At 37.3% G+C, this 15,960-nt stretch overlaps 1 protein-coding gene across 1 annotated transcript in view; it reads left to right on the forward strand.

The window, feature by feature from the left end:
- The first annotated feature begins 5,813 nt into the window (after positions 1–5,813).
- Positions 5,814–15,960, forward strand: part of EIF3M (eukaryotic translation initiation factor 3 subunit M) — a 19,112-nt gene continuing 8,965 nt past the window's right edge. Inside the window, exons 1-5 of the mRNA XM_015586349.2 lie at positions 5,814–5,969; positions 7,988–8,120; positions 9,085–9,223; positions 9,475–9,598; positions 9,763–9,876. Coding sequence (XP_015441835.1) covers positions 5,928–5,969; positions 7,988–8,120; positions 9,085–9,223; positions 9,475–9,598; positions 9,763–9,876 — 552 coding nt within the window. The 5' untranslated portion in view covers positions 5,814–5,927. The remainder of the gene's footprint in view (positions 5,970–7,987; positions 8,121–9,084; positions 9,224–9,474; positions 9,599–9,762; positions 9,877–15,960) is intronic.

The raw sequence follows: 15,960 nt of genomic DNA on the forward strand, positions 1-15,960 counted from the left end.
ATAAATATACCACATTTGTTTATCCATTTCTCAGCTGGTGGACATTTGGCTATTAATGAATGTTTTTAGCTATTATGAATAATGCTGCTATGAACGTGTACATTTTTTTTTTGCATGGACATATACTCTCAGTTCTCTTGGATATATACCTAGGAGTGGAATTGCTGCATCATATGATAACTCTACATTTAGCCTTTTAAGAAAGAGCCAGACCGTTTTCCGAAGTGGCTGGACCACTTTACATTCCCATCATCAGTATATAAGGGTTCCAAATCCTCCATATCTTCATCGGAACTTGTTATTGTCTGCCTTTTCGTTCACAACCATTCTAGTGGATGTGGAAGGCTGTCTCATTTTGGTTATGATTTGTATTTCTCCAGTGGCTAAGGAATGCTCTTTTTTTGACCTGAATGATGGTTACATGTGTACCTTCACTGTAATAACTCATCGAAGGGTACACTTAAGATTAGTGCATTTTTCTGAACATGTTATACTTCCATACAAATGTTTATTTTAAAAACACATATTCCATATCAAGTAAAGACTCATATTCTATTTTTAAAATGAAATTATCACCAACCAACAAAAAAAGAAGAGACAAGAGCAACAGCTTTTCAGTCAGACAGACCTGAATGGGAATCCAAGCTAACCAATGCTTGTGTCTCCTGGTAGCAAAGCTGACTAACTCCTCCAAGCCTCTGTTGCTTCATCTTTAAATAATAATAATACATTACAGGGTTGTGGTTAGTGTGGCTCATAAAGGAGCTCAAAATAATGTTTTTTCCCCAAAATTATAAAAATTATTAGCTCATAAACTATTCTTGCATTTCTATTATTTGCAGCTGATAAGTCCCTTGACTAGTGCATTAAGTTCTTCTCGTCTGGTATAGACCTGCCTTTCTGAAGTCATTTAAAAATATAAATGATGAATGTGTCTTCCTTGGATTCAGCAGATGTAAGAATGTAATAATCAGCTATGCCATGTGAAGTGAAGAAGTTAACCTTATAAATTTTCTCTTACAAAGACTAATGGAAGATTAATGCTTTCTAATGGTCATAGTGTTTGAGATTTAAGGCACGGTATCAGTTCTACAGCTGAATCTACAGCTCAGGTGCAATATATTTCAGTAAGCCACCAATCAACTGGTTTACACATTTGTTGTTTCACCTATAAAGCCACTATAATCATATGTTGCATGACGAGTATAAAATTTAATTATTAGCTATAAATCTCTGAGATCCTAAAATGATAGCTACTTTGTTACTTCAGCGTTACACTACGACAGCACTAAGAGTTTCCAAGATTCCCACCATAAATACACCTTTACAAAAATTTGTTAATTTGCACATGTATAAATCTTTTATTGACAAACTTACAGCTTAGATTTCAAACTTTTCTCTGTCAATCAGGATTAGGTTCAGCTGTATATAAGAGAAATCCAATATAAAGGTGGATTAAACCAGACAGAGCTTTTTGTCTTACATAAAACAAGTACAGAGGTAAGCAGTCATGGGCTGACACCACATCTTCCTCATGTCATCAGGGATATAGGCTCCTTCCATCTTTCCTCACCATTATATGATGTCCACCTTTAAGGCCACGTCTTGTTTTTAGTTTGGTTGCTGCAATTCCCACCATTACGTTCATGTTTTAGGAAGCAAGGAGAAAGGGGAAAGGTCAAAAGAGTCAGCTTCCAGGCAGAGTCAGCTCCTTATATTGAATTTTCTCAGAAACTACTACCAAAACTCTCACTTACCTGTCATTGGCTACCTCTAGCCATAATAAGGCTGATGTATTTAGTTGCATAGAAGGGTACATTGCCACATCTACACTCTAGGGAGAGTTTTGCTACTAAGAAACAAGAGGATGGATAACAGGTTGACAATAGCATTCTTTGCCACACTTTAAAAAAAAAACAAACTCTTTTCCATGTCCTTCTAGAACATTGTAATCGTTCGTCTATTTTTCATTCAAAATTAAAATTTAAAGCAGTTATCGGAGATTTATTAAAAATCATTTTGTTTTTTTAAATTTTGTGGTATCATTCACTAACATAGCAGGTATTTTTTTAGGGTACTTTCTTGTATCAGGCACTTTGATAAGTGAAGGGATGCAATATAGAACACATCCCCGCTTTCTCAGAGTTCACAGAACATTTGTTCAGTAAATTAATTATAATAAATGATGCCCATTTTGAAGGGTTACCCTCTATAATATAGCATTACTACTTAGGTAATCAACTGCATGTACTATTATAGCATAAAAATACACTCTCCTTTATCAGATGAATACTTTCATAGTTTCGAGATGCCTGATATAGACTTGAAGACAAATTTTAGATGTCAATATAATGCAAAGCATTCTCTTTGCAAAAAACTATAATTTTGATTTCACCTCCCAAATTCCACAAGGCTGCAGCCTCCTTAGCACTGCTTGTCTCCTTCTAAAATGTCCTTTCGATAAATCTTACTTTTCCTAAAAAAAAAAAAAAAATTATAATTTTGGTCCAATAATAAATTTTCAAGTGAAAATATTAATATAACCCCAGCAAATGGAATAATTAAAAATATAGCTAAAATCAGGGTTTCCCGAATTTTTAATCAGAAAGAAGAAGATAGTGCTAGAGGGAAAACAGATAAATTAAACCATAAAGAAGAACTATAAATATTTGGTTATATTTTTCACGTAAAAAATCAGGTAAGAGAATATTTTGTCTTATGGAAGAATGGGGCTTTATTCAATTTCTTGGTAATTCATTTTTGAAAGTTCCTAGATATGTTTTTAAGAAGTTCTAAAGCATACGATATAATAACGACAGATTGTTATCGTGTTATAAATGACAATTCTTATTTTATTGCCTTTAACACACAAGCGAACTGTATTTTACTTCGAGCATAGGATCAAGTTGAAATTGGCCAGCTCCGATTTCAACTGGCTCCAAATTTCTTTATCTGAAACATTTGGAACATATGAACATGCCATATATGGAAAAATGGACAATATTTCTTATACCACTTGTCTGAGTTAAGAGACAAAAAAAGGGAGGGAAAAAGCCCACAGAACACTTATTTTAACAAAAAAACAACAAAGCTAAATTTTTCATTTAAAAATCATGAGTTATAGTTTTTAAATGAATATAAAGCATAGGAATATAGAATTATATTCCTTGAGTTATAGTTTTTAAGTGAATATAAAGCATAGGAATATAGAATATATACCCTTTCCCATGAGGTTGGTATTACCCATTTGGGAGTGGTTCTCTTATCCAGTAACTTTTAGGAATGGAATTCACTCTCCTGTGTTTTTAAAATTAGGAGAAAAGTTTAGAAAACTGGATTTCAAGCTGGGGTACATAAGCATTCCTATCCCCATTCAAGATGCATCCCTTACTTTTGTTCTCTCAACCCGAGTGCCTAAACAGTACCTAGCGCATAATAGAGATAAATATATATATGAGTGAGTGAAGTATGAATAAAGGAATGAAAGTTTAAAGTTTCAAATAATTCTGCCCATATCCATTCACCATCTCCCTCTCAAAAACTTCCTTTGAAAGGATGGATGTTGTTTTACTTCATAAAGACCACAGAATGAAGAAAGATTGCAAAAATTATGACTTTAAAATGTTCGATGAAATGGCATATGTGTTTTTCAGTTTGTCTTCCTAGACTTCGCAATAATAAATTGTTTGAGGGGAGGAGCTCAGGGATTATTCCTTCAGAAGCAACTGCTAACTGTATGACTGCTTGCTTTGTGTTGGGCACTGAGGTAGGTGTAAGGAATGAAGTGTGAACATATATATAAGTTCCCTGTCTTCAGATTCAGGTGTTTCTCCATCATCAAGAGTATTCCGTGTAAGCATGAATCTTTTTAAGTTTGGTCTATCCAGAAGTTTTCCATCCTATCCACCTCCCTCCCTCTCTCTCTCTCTCTCTCTCTCTCTCTCTCTCTCTCTCTCTCTCTCTCTCTCTCTCTCTCTCTCTCTGTCTCTCTTTACTTTGCTTACCATTTGTTTATACTGAGGTATAATCATGATATCAATAAACTGCTTATTTTAAGTGTACAACTTGATATCTTATATATGTACACAACCATGACACAATCTCCACAATCAAGATAACGAACATATCCATAACCCCCAAAAGCTTCCTCAAGCTTCTTCCTCCCTGCCAAGTCCCCCTCACACAGGCAACAACAACCTACACAGAAGTCCCCAACCTTTTTGGCACCAGGAATGGGTATTCCTATAGGAACTAATGCCTGATGATCTGAGATAGAGCTGAGGCCGTGATGCTAGCACTGGAGAGCAGCTGCAAATACACATGAAGTTTCACTCATTCACCCCCCGCACACTTCCTGCTGTGCGTCCTGGTTCCTAACAGGCCACAGACTAGTACAGTCCACAGACTGGGGGCTGTGGACTCCTGATCTACAGTGCTGCCACATTAGATTAGTTTGTATTTTCTAGAGTTCTATGTGAATGGAATCATACAATAAGTCTGGCTTCTTTTGTGCAGCAAAATTATTATGAGGTTAATCCATATTGTTGCATGTATCAATAGTTCATCCTTTTTTATTGCAGAGTAATATTTCCTTACATGGAGATTATATATATATACATATATATGTAACAATTTGTTTGTCCATTCACCTGTTGAACATTTAGATTGTTACCTTCTTTGAGGCAATTAAAAATAAAGCTGCTGCCTTGTTGGAAAAATAGCGCCCCAAAAAGCTAAACATAAAGTTGCCATATAATTCAATAATTTCACTCCTAGGTATATACCCAAGAGAAATATAAACATATGTCCCCACAAAATCTTGTGCATAAATGTTCATAGAAGAATTAATCATAATAGTCAGAAAATGGAAACAACTCAAATGTGCATCTACTGATGAATAAATAAAATGTATAACAATGGGATATTATTAAGCAATAAAAAGTAATGAAGAACCGATACATGCAACAACCTTGGAAACATTGTGCTAGATGGAAGAAGCCAAATACAGAATTTGCTAGATGGAAGAAGCCAAATACAGAATTTGCAATACACCTGCCAGAGCAATCCTTTACCAAAGGAAAAAAAAAGTTTGAGCTCCTCACTCTTCTGTTCAAAATCTGTCAGAGGCTTGACAATTAATTAAGAGACCCACGGGATGTTGTATGCCATCCCACGGAATACAACTCTGGAGTCCATGCTGTAAAACACAATGCCATCCAGGCCTGCCTTTCTAATTACTTTGCAACGTTTACGTCCTGCGTATCCCCACTGGAACGTAAGCTGCATGTGAGAGCTTCTTTTAAAAGCTACTGTTATCCCTAGCAGAGAACAATGCCTGCAAGCCAGTTCTCAATAAAGCCTGAAAAATGGGTTAAATTATCACTTGAGGGGGAAAAAAAAAAGATGATCGGGTTTAGCAACAAATGTATGCCCCAAAGGCTGTTCTAGACTGCCAAGAGCTGGTTAACCTCCGTGGACTGTAAGGGAGGCAGGACCGAGTGGCTGGCGCCTTAAGTGCGGCCTGAGACACCTGCAAAGGGAAGAGGAGGCCAGGCTGGAACGGAACAACTGTTCTGATCACAAGTAATTTTCGTTCATCCGACAGTCTTAAAATTTCAAGGGAGAGGTGAGCTAAGTGAGGAGTAAGCGCAGCAGCAATACAGACGAGAGCCAGTGACATTTTCAGAAAGCAGCGCGAGGGGACGTACGGAGGCGGCTCCGGAGGGCACGCCCTTCCGTCCCCAGCCTCGGCCACAGCGCGCGGTGGGATTGGCCCCCGTGGCCCCGCCTGTCCCGGTGACTCCACCCCTCAAGGCCCTGCGCAAGGTGACCCGGAAACGGTTGTGAGGCGCCACCAAGAGTGCCAGCTCCCTTTTCCGGTCGGCGTGGTTTGCGAGTGGAGCGTCCGTTGCGCCCGGGCCTTCACCATGAGCGTCCCGGCCTTTATCGACATCAGTGAGGAAGATCAGGTGTGCTCCCGCGCCGCGGGGGCCGCCCAGGCGGGGGTGGGGGCGTCCTCAAGCGCGTGAAGGGCCGAGTCGGGGCTGAGCGGCGGGACGCCGCTCCTCGATGCCGGCTCCAGGGCTGAGAGCCGCAGCTCACGCCTCCACACGCGGCAATGCGGAGGCCGCGAGGCAGGGACGTGCGTTTCTGGCCTGGGGTTGCCCCAGCCCGGTGGCCGGCAGCCCCAGCCTTGGGCCGGAGGCTTCGCGACCGACTTCCTGGTTGGCGTCGCGACTCTCAGCCCGGAGTCACTCCTTGACGACACAGTCCTTTTTGACTCTTTAGGAATGGTATCTGCTTCCGTCCCCCAAACGCAGCCACATCCGAAGTGGGAGGTGGCGAATATTTAGACGAAGCAGTCTAGGGAAAAATAATTTTTTACTAAAGATCAAAATGGTGGTGGTATGGTATCACAAAGGCACAGGTGACCTTTGTTTTATACATAGACGATATTTTGCATTTTCAGTGCTTAAGAGTGTGAGGTCTGTAACCTGAAAACATTACGTCAGTTCCACCCTCATACTTTCAGGCATACACCTGGTGAACCTTTCTAGTACTTTTAAATTTTCTGTTTGGGGTTTACTCGTTTAGTATGCATGGTTAATGCTTCTCATTTTCCCCGTAACAGAAGTTAAACTGTAGTTGGTGATCTCTTAAGTTAATTTCGCAGATCTGAAAACTACTCTTGAAGGCTTAACGTATTATCATTCTGTATTTTTCTGCTATTCCACGAACATGGAAATTTTGTTTTCCGTAAAAGAAAACATCATTACTGTTCTTAACTTTTAAATTGCAGGTGTGATTATTTTTCCCATGGTAAAAATGTAGACCCTTGGCCTTGAAGACCAAAGTAAGAAGCAGACATGAAAATGGAAAAAAATTTTTTAAAAAGAAAGGGCAGAGAAGGAGTTGAGCACAGAAAAATATGGACAAGGAAAAAAGCATATTTTATTGGTAATGGTATCATTATCTACAGTTAACTATTAGGTTACTGAAAGGTATATATTTTTTTAACATAGAAAAGTATCTGTAGATGCAGGAAGTTAACTTTTGTTGAGCATATTTTAATGTTAAAGTGTGATTTCTAGTTAGGTTACGCTGTTTTTGTAATCAGTTTCATACTAGCCATTCCTTTTAGGTCAATAGGTGATTGCTTCAGGAGTGTAACTTTGATTAAATTCTCTAGAGTTAAATAGAGTTCAGAAGAATCCTTATTTCTTTTCCTTTGCTTGTACCACTCCACAACCACAACTTGTGGCCAGTGAGGATGACAGATAAAAACAATAAACTGTTGGTTGAGTAGTTCTTAGAAAAGTTCACATTTTGTCTACAAAGCAGAAACTGAACAAAATCCTTATTTTTTTTCATAGAGAAGCATACTTTACAGCGATATTTTTGGGTTCTCTGACATGGTAACAATGTTTTATGAAATCTTGTTTTAATACCGACTCATGTGAAGTTAACTATGTTGTTATCTGAAAGAATAGCACCATCAAATCTACAGATTTGATATACTGTTCTTAGGTAGCCAAACATATTTGAGGTTAGAAAATGTGATACCTATGCATTTTACTAATAGTGTCCATACAGCAAACTGAGGTTTCATTTGTTCATTTTATTGCCTTAAATACCATCTGCATTCATGTTTGGCTACCATAAATACTAAGCCCGCAAAAGAACAAGCTATTAAATGTTATATATGCATTAGAGTAGAAAATGTTTAAATACCTCAGTGCAGTACTATAGTTATACTTTCATAGGTCCAAAGGTGTGCTTTCTGGTTCTGATATGCATTTTGCATTTTAAAAGATTATATGGTAGAGTGGTGGCGATGGATGAGCTAGGGAAGAGGCACCTGATCATAATTTAAAGTCATCATTAAATACAGCATTTACATTTTTTTTCAGAAACAGAGTGGTGTGAGATCTTGTGTTTCCTCATTCATAGTTTTATAGACATATAGCAACCTTGTTTGATTTAATAGGCTGCTGAACTTCGAGCTTATCTGAAATCTAAAGGAGCTGAAATTTCAGAAGAGAACTCAGAAGGTGGACTTCATATAGATTTAGCTCAAATTATTGAAGCCTGTGATGTATGTCTGAAGGAAGATGATAAAGGTTTGTTTTTAATTTTTTGTAATATTTTTTACTAATTTTAAAGAATCTACTTTTAAAACTTCTTGTGAATTGTTTTGTTTCAGACCTTAGAACTTTTAAGCACTGTTGTTTCTAAACTTATCTTTGCACATACTTTCCATTCATTCTAATCTGTTGTACCTATGAAGTAAGCCTATTTTGAGAAAACATCTTTTTTTTATATCAGGCATGTTTTTTGAATGTTTATGGTATGTTTGTTTAGTGCACACACTAAATATGGATAATTTCAAAATGAACTGAAGAAAAAAATGAAGGACTTCTTTTCCATAATGTTTAGATTAATATCAAATGGAATATAATCTAAAAACCATTTAATTATTTGGCTGATGCCCTATTTATTGAGCTAAAATGGAAAAGTTTGAAATTGGGAGTCCCGATTAAGGTTTGAGTCTCTAGTTAAGGTTTGAGATCAAACTTGGTTTATGACTAATATCTTAACTTGAAAATTAGTGACCCTACCAGGAAGTAGACAGCTTTTATTTCTAAATCATTTCCTACTTGTATGTGCAAAGTTTTCTTCAGTTGGGAAAGCATCCTAGCCTAAGACCTAACCAGTAACTTCCACATGATTGAATATCGTGCTAGTAAAAATTTAAACCTTATATTTAGACATGTAAATCAGTCTTCTGCTTTAGTGGTTGCAAACCAAATCTTAGGTAATAGTTTCCTCCTTTAATAAAACGTACACGTTGTTTTCTGGGTGTTAGCTATACAACAGAGCTGGTTTAGTTTGAATTTGTGTATACTGTATTTTAGTATAATGCACACCATTGGAGGAAAAGTGGCCTCTAGAACTGTTTTACAGTAGCCAGATTACATCTCTTTAAAGTATCTTGTGTTTAATGGTCTTTGAACACTGGAAATACATATTTAACTAGATACATTCAGTATTAGAGTATCATCCTTGTTATCCTTACATGTGTAGATGTTGAAAGTGTGATGAACAGCGTGGTATCCCTCCTTTTGATCCTGGAACCAGAGAAGCAAGAAGCTCTGATTGAAAACCTTTGTGAAAAGCTGGTCAAATTTCGGGAAGGTGAACGCCCATCTCTGAGACTGCAGTTGTAAGTTACGGACCAAAAGAGGCCCTGTTTTTCTAGGGGCTCTTCATGTTACTGTCACTTGACTGTCAGCTGTAGCTCTTATAAGCTGTGTGACTTTGGACAAGTCACTTAAGCTTTCTGTGCCCCAGTTCTCTCCTTGTAATGTGAAGTTATTAATAGTTGCTGTCTTAGGTTTGTTGTGGGAGCTCCTAAACCTCAACTTAATCACTATAGTTACTGATCTCAACCTTTTTGTTTGTTTCGTTAACCAGGCTAAGCAACCTTTTCCATGGGATGGATAAGAATACTCCTGTAAGATATACGGTATATTGCAGCCTCATTAAAGTGGCAGCATCTTGTGGGGCCATCCAGTATATTCCAACTGAGCTGGATCAAGTAAGTTTTTACGTGGAATACTTACTTGTTCTGCTTGTCAGAAGTGTGGTTTTATAGCTAAAATTAGTAGCAGTTATGCGTGTTCTAAATGTTATATTTTAAATTGTGAAAAATAATGTTCAGCTGTTTTGCTAAATTTCCTCTTTTTGTCCGTTTCATCTTAGGTTAGAAAATGGATTTCTGACTGGAATCTCAACACTGAAAAAAAGCATACCCTTTTAAGGCTACTTTATGAGGCACTTGTGGATTGTAAGAAAAGGTATTCAGAATTAATGAACTAACTTAAAACTTAACAGGCAAAGTAAGTTGTTGAGGCCATTTTTCAAAGACAAATAGGGTGAGTGATTTTGCTCTACTTTGTTCTCCATGGAGTTGCTATAAATCTGTTTCTGTAAATTTCAACTATTAACAATAACTACAAAGTTTAAAATAGTTTTTCCCTATCTTTAAACTTTTTAACCCATTTCCCATTTGCCCCTTGAAAAAGTGTTTGTTCAGCTTCTCTGCTCATTTTTAATCAGGTTGTTTTTTTTGTCGTTGACTTGTATGAATTCTTTAAATATTTGGGAATTAGCTCCTTTTTAGAGGTAATGGTTGGCAAATATATTCTCCCATTCATTGGTTATCTTTTTGCTTTGTTGATGGTTTCTTGTGCTGTACAGAAGCTTTCTAGTTTGTTGTAGTCCCATTCATTTAATTTTGCTTTTATTTCCCTTGCCTTGGGGGTCAAGTTCATAAAACCCCTTTGAGACCAAGTCCATGAGTTTAGTGCCTCTGTTTTCTTTTATGCATTTTACTGTTTCAGTTCTTACATTCAACTCTTTCATTCATTTTGAGTTAATTTTTGTGTGCTGTCAGCAGTCTAGTTTCATTCATTTTGCATGTGGCTTTTTGGTTTTGCCAGCACCATCTATTGAAGAAACTCTCCATTTCATGTTTTTGGCTTCTTTGTGAAAACTTAGCTGCCCATATACGTGTGGGTTTATTTCTGGACTCTCAATTCTTCTGTTCCATTAGTCTGTGTCTTTTTTTTTTTTCCCCCCAATACCATACTGTTTTGATTAGTGTAATTTTGTAGTATAGTTTGAAGTCAAGAGAGTGTGATATCTCTAGCTTTGTTCTTTTGTCTCAGGATTACTTTGGCTTTTGGGGGTCTTTTGTGGTTCCATACAAATTTGAGGATTTTTCTATTTCTGTGAAAATGCCATTGGGATTTTGATGGGGACTGCATTAAATCTGTATATTGCTTTAGGTTATATGGCCACTTTAACAATGGTAATTTTTCTAATCCATGAACATAGATTATCTTTCAAAAGTGTGTCTTGTCGTTTTCAATGTATAGGTCCTTCACTTCCTTTGTAAAGTTTATTTCTAGGGGTGCTATCTTTTTTGTTGCCATTGTAAATGATATTGTTTTCTTCATTTCTCTACCTGCTATTTCTTTTTTAGTATATATAGGAGTATGACAGATTTTCGTATATTGATTTTTATCTTGCGATTTTACTGCTTTTTTGTATTGTTTCTAATAGTTTTTTTTGTGGTTTTAGGGTTTTCTATATATAGAATCATGTCATCTGCAAATAGTGACAATTTTACTTCATTCCCAATTTTGATGCCTTTTATTTTGTTCTCTTACCTTATTGCTCTGGCTAGGACTTTTTGTACTATGCAGAATAACAGTGATGAGAGTGGGCATCCTTGTCTTGTTCCTGATCTTGGAAGAAAAGCTTTCAGTTTTTCACCATTGAGTATGTATTAGCTGAGGGTTTGTCATATATGAACTTTTATTATATTGAGGTACTTTCCTTCTATATCCATTGAGTCTTTTAACATAAACGTATGTTGTATCTTTTTGGATGCTTTTTCTGTGGAGTAGCATTGATTGGTTTGTGGATGTCGGACTATCCTTGAATTTCTGGAGAGGCCACCTCTTGATCATCATGTATGATCCTTTTATGTATTGTATTTGATTTGCTAGTATTTTGTTAAGGATTTTTGCATCTGTGTTCATCAAAGATATTGGCCTGTATTGTCTTCCTTGTGTTGCCCTTGCCGAGTTTTGGTGTTGGTAATGTTGACCTCATAAAATGAGTTAGGAACTATCCCTCCTCTTCAGTTTTTTTTAGAGACATTTGAAGAAGATAGCTATTAAATATTCTTAGAATGTTTGGTAGAATTTACCAGTGAAGCCATCTGGTCTTGGACTTTTATTTTGGGACGTTTGTGATTACTGTTTCAGTTTACTTGTGATTGGTCTATTTCGGTGTTTTCTTTAGTGAGTCTAGCCAGAGGTGTGTTAGTTTTCTTTATCTTTTCAAAGAACTAGCTCTTTGTTTCATTATTTTTCTGTATTGTCTTTTTGTTCTCTGTTTCATTTATTTTCATTCTAATTTTTATTATTTTCTTCCTTCTACTGACTTTGAGCTTCATTTGTTCTTTTTCTAGTTCTATAAGCTGTAATCTTAGTGTGAGATTTTTCTTGTTTCTTGAGGTAGGTCTGTTAATGCTATAAGCTTCCCTCGGTATATTTTTTTGTTGCATCCCCAAAATTTTGATATGTTATATTTTTGTATGTCTCTGTATCTTTTTTTTAAAAGACTTTTATTAAAATATACCTAATAAATGTCTCTGTATCTTTTGGTCTCTTGTTTGTTCTTTGACCTAGGTAGCTGCTCAGCATGTTGTTTAATCTTCACACATTGTGTGGTTTTCCCGGCTTTCTTGTAGTTAATTTCTAGTTTCATAACATGATTGGAAAATATGCTGGATGTGATTTAAATCTTCTTAAATTTATGTGCTCCAATATATATGACTTGTCCTTAAGGTTGTTTTGTGTGCACTTAAGAAGAATGTATATTCTGTCACTTTGGGATGGAAAGTTCTGTAAATACCAATTATGGCTATTTGGTGTAATGTGTCATTTAAGGCCAAGGTTTCCTTGTTGACTTTCTGCTTGGGCGATGTATCCACTGCTGTCAGTGGGGTATTCAGGTCCCCTACTATCAATGTATTTTCTTCAGTTTCTCCCTTTAGGTCTCTTAGTAAATGCTGTATTTGTTTTGGTGCTCCCAGGTTGGGTGCATATATATTGATGAGTGTTATGTCTTCTTATTGAATTATCCCCTTTATCATTATAAAATGTTCATCTTTGTCTCGTTACCTTTTTTCACCTTGAAATCTGTTTTGTGTGATATAAGCATGGCTATACCTAGTTGTCTCTGGATGCCATTTGCTTAGAGTATCATCTTCCACCCCTTCACTTTGAGCTATGTTTGTCTTTGTAGCTGAGAAAGGTCTCCTGAAGGCAACATATAGTTGGGTCTTGTTTTTTAATCCATCCTTCTCTATTCTCTGCCTTTGGATTGTTGACTTAGTCTATCTACGTTTAGGGAGATATGTGAGAACTTAATACAGCCATTTTATCTTTTTTATTTTCTGGTAACTCTGTGTCTCCATTGTTTCTTTTCCCTTGTGTGTGTTTCTTCTATTTTAGTTTGGTGGTTTTCTATGATTTTTTTTCCCTTTTCCTCTTGTTTTATGTTACATGTCTCAACTCTAGATTTTTGTTTCATGGTTACCATTAAGTTTATGTAATAAAATGTTTTATGCATACAATAGCCCTCTTCTGATTGTGTCTTCATTCCTGTGCAAGTTCAGTCCTTTTTGTCCTCCCCTTTTATGTTTTTGTTTTCACAGATTATCCCTTTTTATGCCGTTTTGTTTCCAAATTGCAGATTTTACAGTCTTTTTTTAAAAGGCTTTTTTTCCTTTAACGTTTATGTTATAATTAAGTGTTTAATACCATATTCTGAAATAGAGTTGCAGTTTCCCTCTTCTGTCACTTATTCAGTTTTGTATACTTTAGTTTTTTTGTTTCAGTTAGAAGAGCTCCTTTCTGCATTCTTGTAGGTTTTATGAATTTCTTCAGCTTTAGTTTGTCTGGGAAAGCCTTTATTTCTCCTTCATATATAAGGGATAACTTTGCTGGATATAATCTTTGCTGGTAGTTTCTCTTTGGTATTTAGAATACTTCATTCCACTCTGGCTTGTAAGATTTCAGGTTAAAAATCTGATCATAATCTAATGGGGTATTCTTTGTAGGTTAACAGTCTTTTTTTCCCCTGGCTGCCTTGAGAATTTTTACTGTCATTAACTTTTGACAGTTTTAATAGAATGTATCTTGGAGAAGGTCTTTTTCCATTAAGATAATTAGATGTTCTGGTATCTTCTTGAATTCAAGAGTCCAGCTCTTTCCATAGGTTTGAAACATTCTCATCAATTATTTGTTTGAATAGGCTCTCTGTTCCCTTCTCCCTCTCTTCTGGTATACCCATTATTCTTATGTTGCTTTTTCTGATGGAGTCAGATAGTTCTCATAGAGTTCTTTTACTTTTATAAACTGTTCTCGTGCTTCTTCCACCTGTGTCATTTCTAGATTGCTATTTTCAAGCTTGCTAATTCTCTCTTCCATCTCGTCTGCTCTGTTACCAATGCTCTTTAATGCATTTTTTTTCACCTCATTTATTGAGTTCTTCAGCTCCAGAATTTGTTTCGCTCTGTTACCAGTGCTCTTTAATGCATTTTTTTTCACCTCATTTATTAAGTTCTTCAGCTCCAGAATTTGTTTGGTTCTTTTTTTTATGGTTTCAGTCTCTGGCAAAGTACCCCCTTTGTTCGTTGATTTTACTCTTGATCTCATTGAACTGCATTTCTGAGTTCTTGCATCTCGTTTTTTCATAACTGCAATCTTGAATTCTTCGTCATTTAAATCACAGTCTTCCATGTCTTTGAGTTTTGTTTCTGGGGTCTTTTTATTTTCTTTCTGAGTTACCTTGTTATCCTGGTTATTCATGGTACTTGATAGATTGTTTCTCTGCCTAGGCATTTGAGGTATTTGTGAACTCCTTTAAGTACCGTTTTGCTGTTAATTCAGCAGGTTAATAAATAGAGGTCCTTCTTTTGTTCTCCAGTAGATGGTGCTATAGCGCAGATTTTTGTTTTACCTGCACTACTGGCACCTTTCAAATCCTGATGGGACTGTATTGCCTGGGTCATGGAAAACACCCTTTATTCCCCGAAGTGGTACTGGTACCCTTTATGTTCAAGTCACCTCAGTGTCAGGGCAGCACCCCCATGGTGGTGTATCCAGGCAATGGGGTTCCAGGCCTGTGAGTTCCCAGTGCTGCCTCCTTGTAACCAGAAGCTTCCAGCTGCATTTGTGCTATCAGAGGCATCTCTGCTGCTTTTACCAGGTTCCAGTGGCCAGGGGTGGAGGGGAGCAAGTTTGCGTTTCTGTGGCTTTGCCTTCTTGCTGGCAATGGTGGCCACTACTCAGTAGCTCTTACACTGCTGTGCCGCGTCTGCACCCCTTTCACCGGGTTTAGCTGCAGTGGGTGCTGGCTGCTCAGGCGGGAATGTTGCTTCTGCCTCTCTCCCTGTGAGGGCTGCAGCCCTGACTTCTCCACTGCATGTCAGCTGGGGCCGGGTATGCTCCTGACTGTGTGTGTAACGCCATCTCTGTCCTTCCTCTGTCTCACCTCCCCTGCTCGTTTCAGTATGCGTGATTCTCTTCAGATGTGTGGATCTCTCAGATATATGTCTGTGTTGAGCGGGGCATCCTTTATTAAATCATAGTTGTCCAACTTGTAACTAAGGAGAGAAACAAAGGGGTCATCTCACTCCCCCCATGATGCTTTTCATCACAATTCTTACTCTTGAAACATTTTCTTCATTGGGCTTTTAGTGCCCCTCTCTTGGTTCTTCTCTTACTTTAGTCGCAGCTCCTAATTTGCGGGTTTCTCCTTATTTTCTCTAAACATTAGAATAACTCAGTCCTGGGACTTTTCTGCTCTCTTACATTCATTCTTTATCCATGTTGTTTGTGGTTTTTGCTGTGATTGTGGGAGAGGCTGAGTGCCAAATGCATTTCGGATGGGACAGTTCTTTGTATTGTTAGATTTTCAATTCACTGAAGGACACTTAGCACTCCTGCCCTCACCAACTAAAATACCAATAAGTGCTTCTAAGCCATTAGAACTACAACAGCTCCCGTACACTTCCAGATGTTCCGATGGCGCCCAGTTGAGAGCCTCTGCAGCCTAAGTGCTCTCATCAGTCTCATGCCTTTAAATACCATCTATATGCTAATAATTTTCAAATTTTAATCTCCTGTGTTTCTCCCTGATTTCCAAATATCCCTCTTATTCTTCAGCTGAGGAAATGCCATTACTAATGCTTCCAGTTGTTCAAAACTAAAACCCGAGATTCATTTTTGGCTCCTCTCGTCTGATGCCCCACATCTAATCCAGTAGCGTATCCTATCAGCTCTAATCAATCTAAAGTCAGACCAACTTCTCACTCTT

Source organism: Pteropus alecto, unplaced genomic scaffold (genome assembly GCF_000325575.1).
Source record: "Pteropus alecto unplaced genomic scaffold, ASM32557v1 scaffold71, whole genome shotgun sequence".
Taxonomy (NCBI): Eukaryota; Metazoa; Chordata; class Mammalia; order Chiroptera; family Pteropodidae; genus Pteropus; species Pteropus alecto.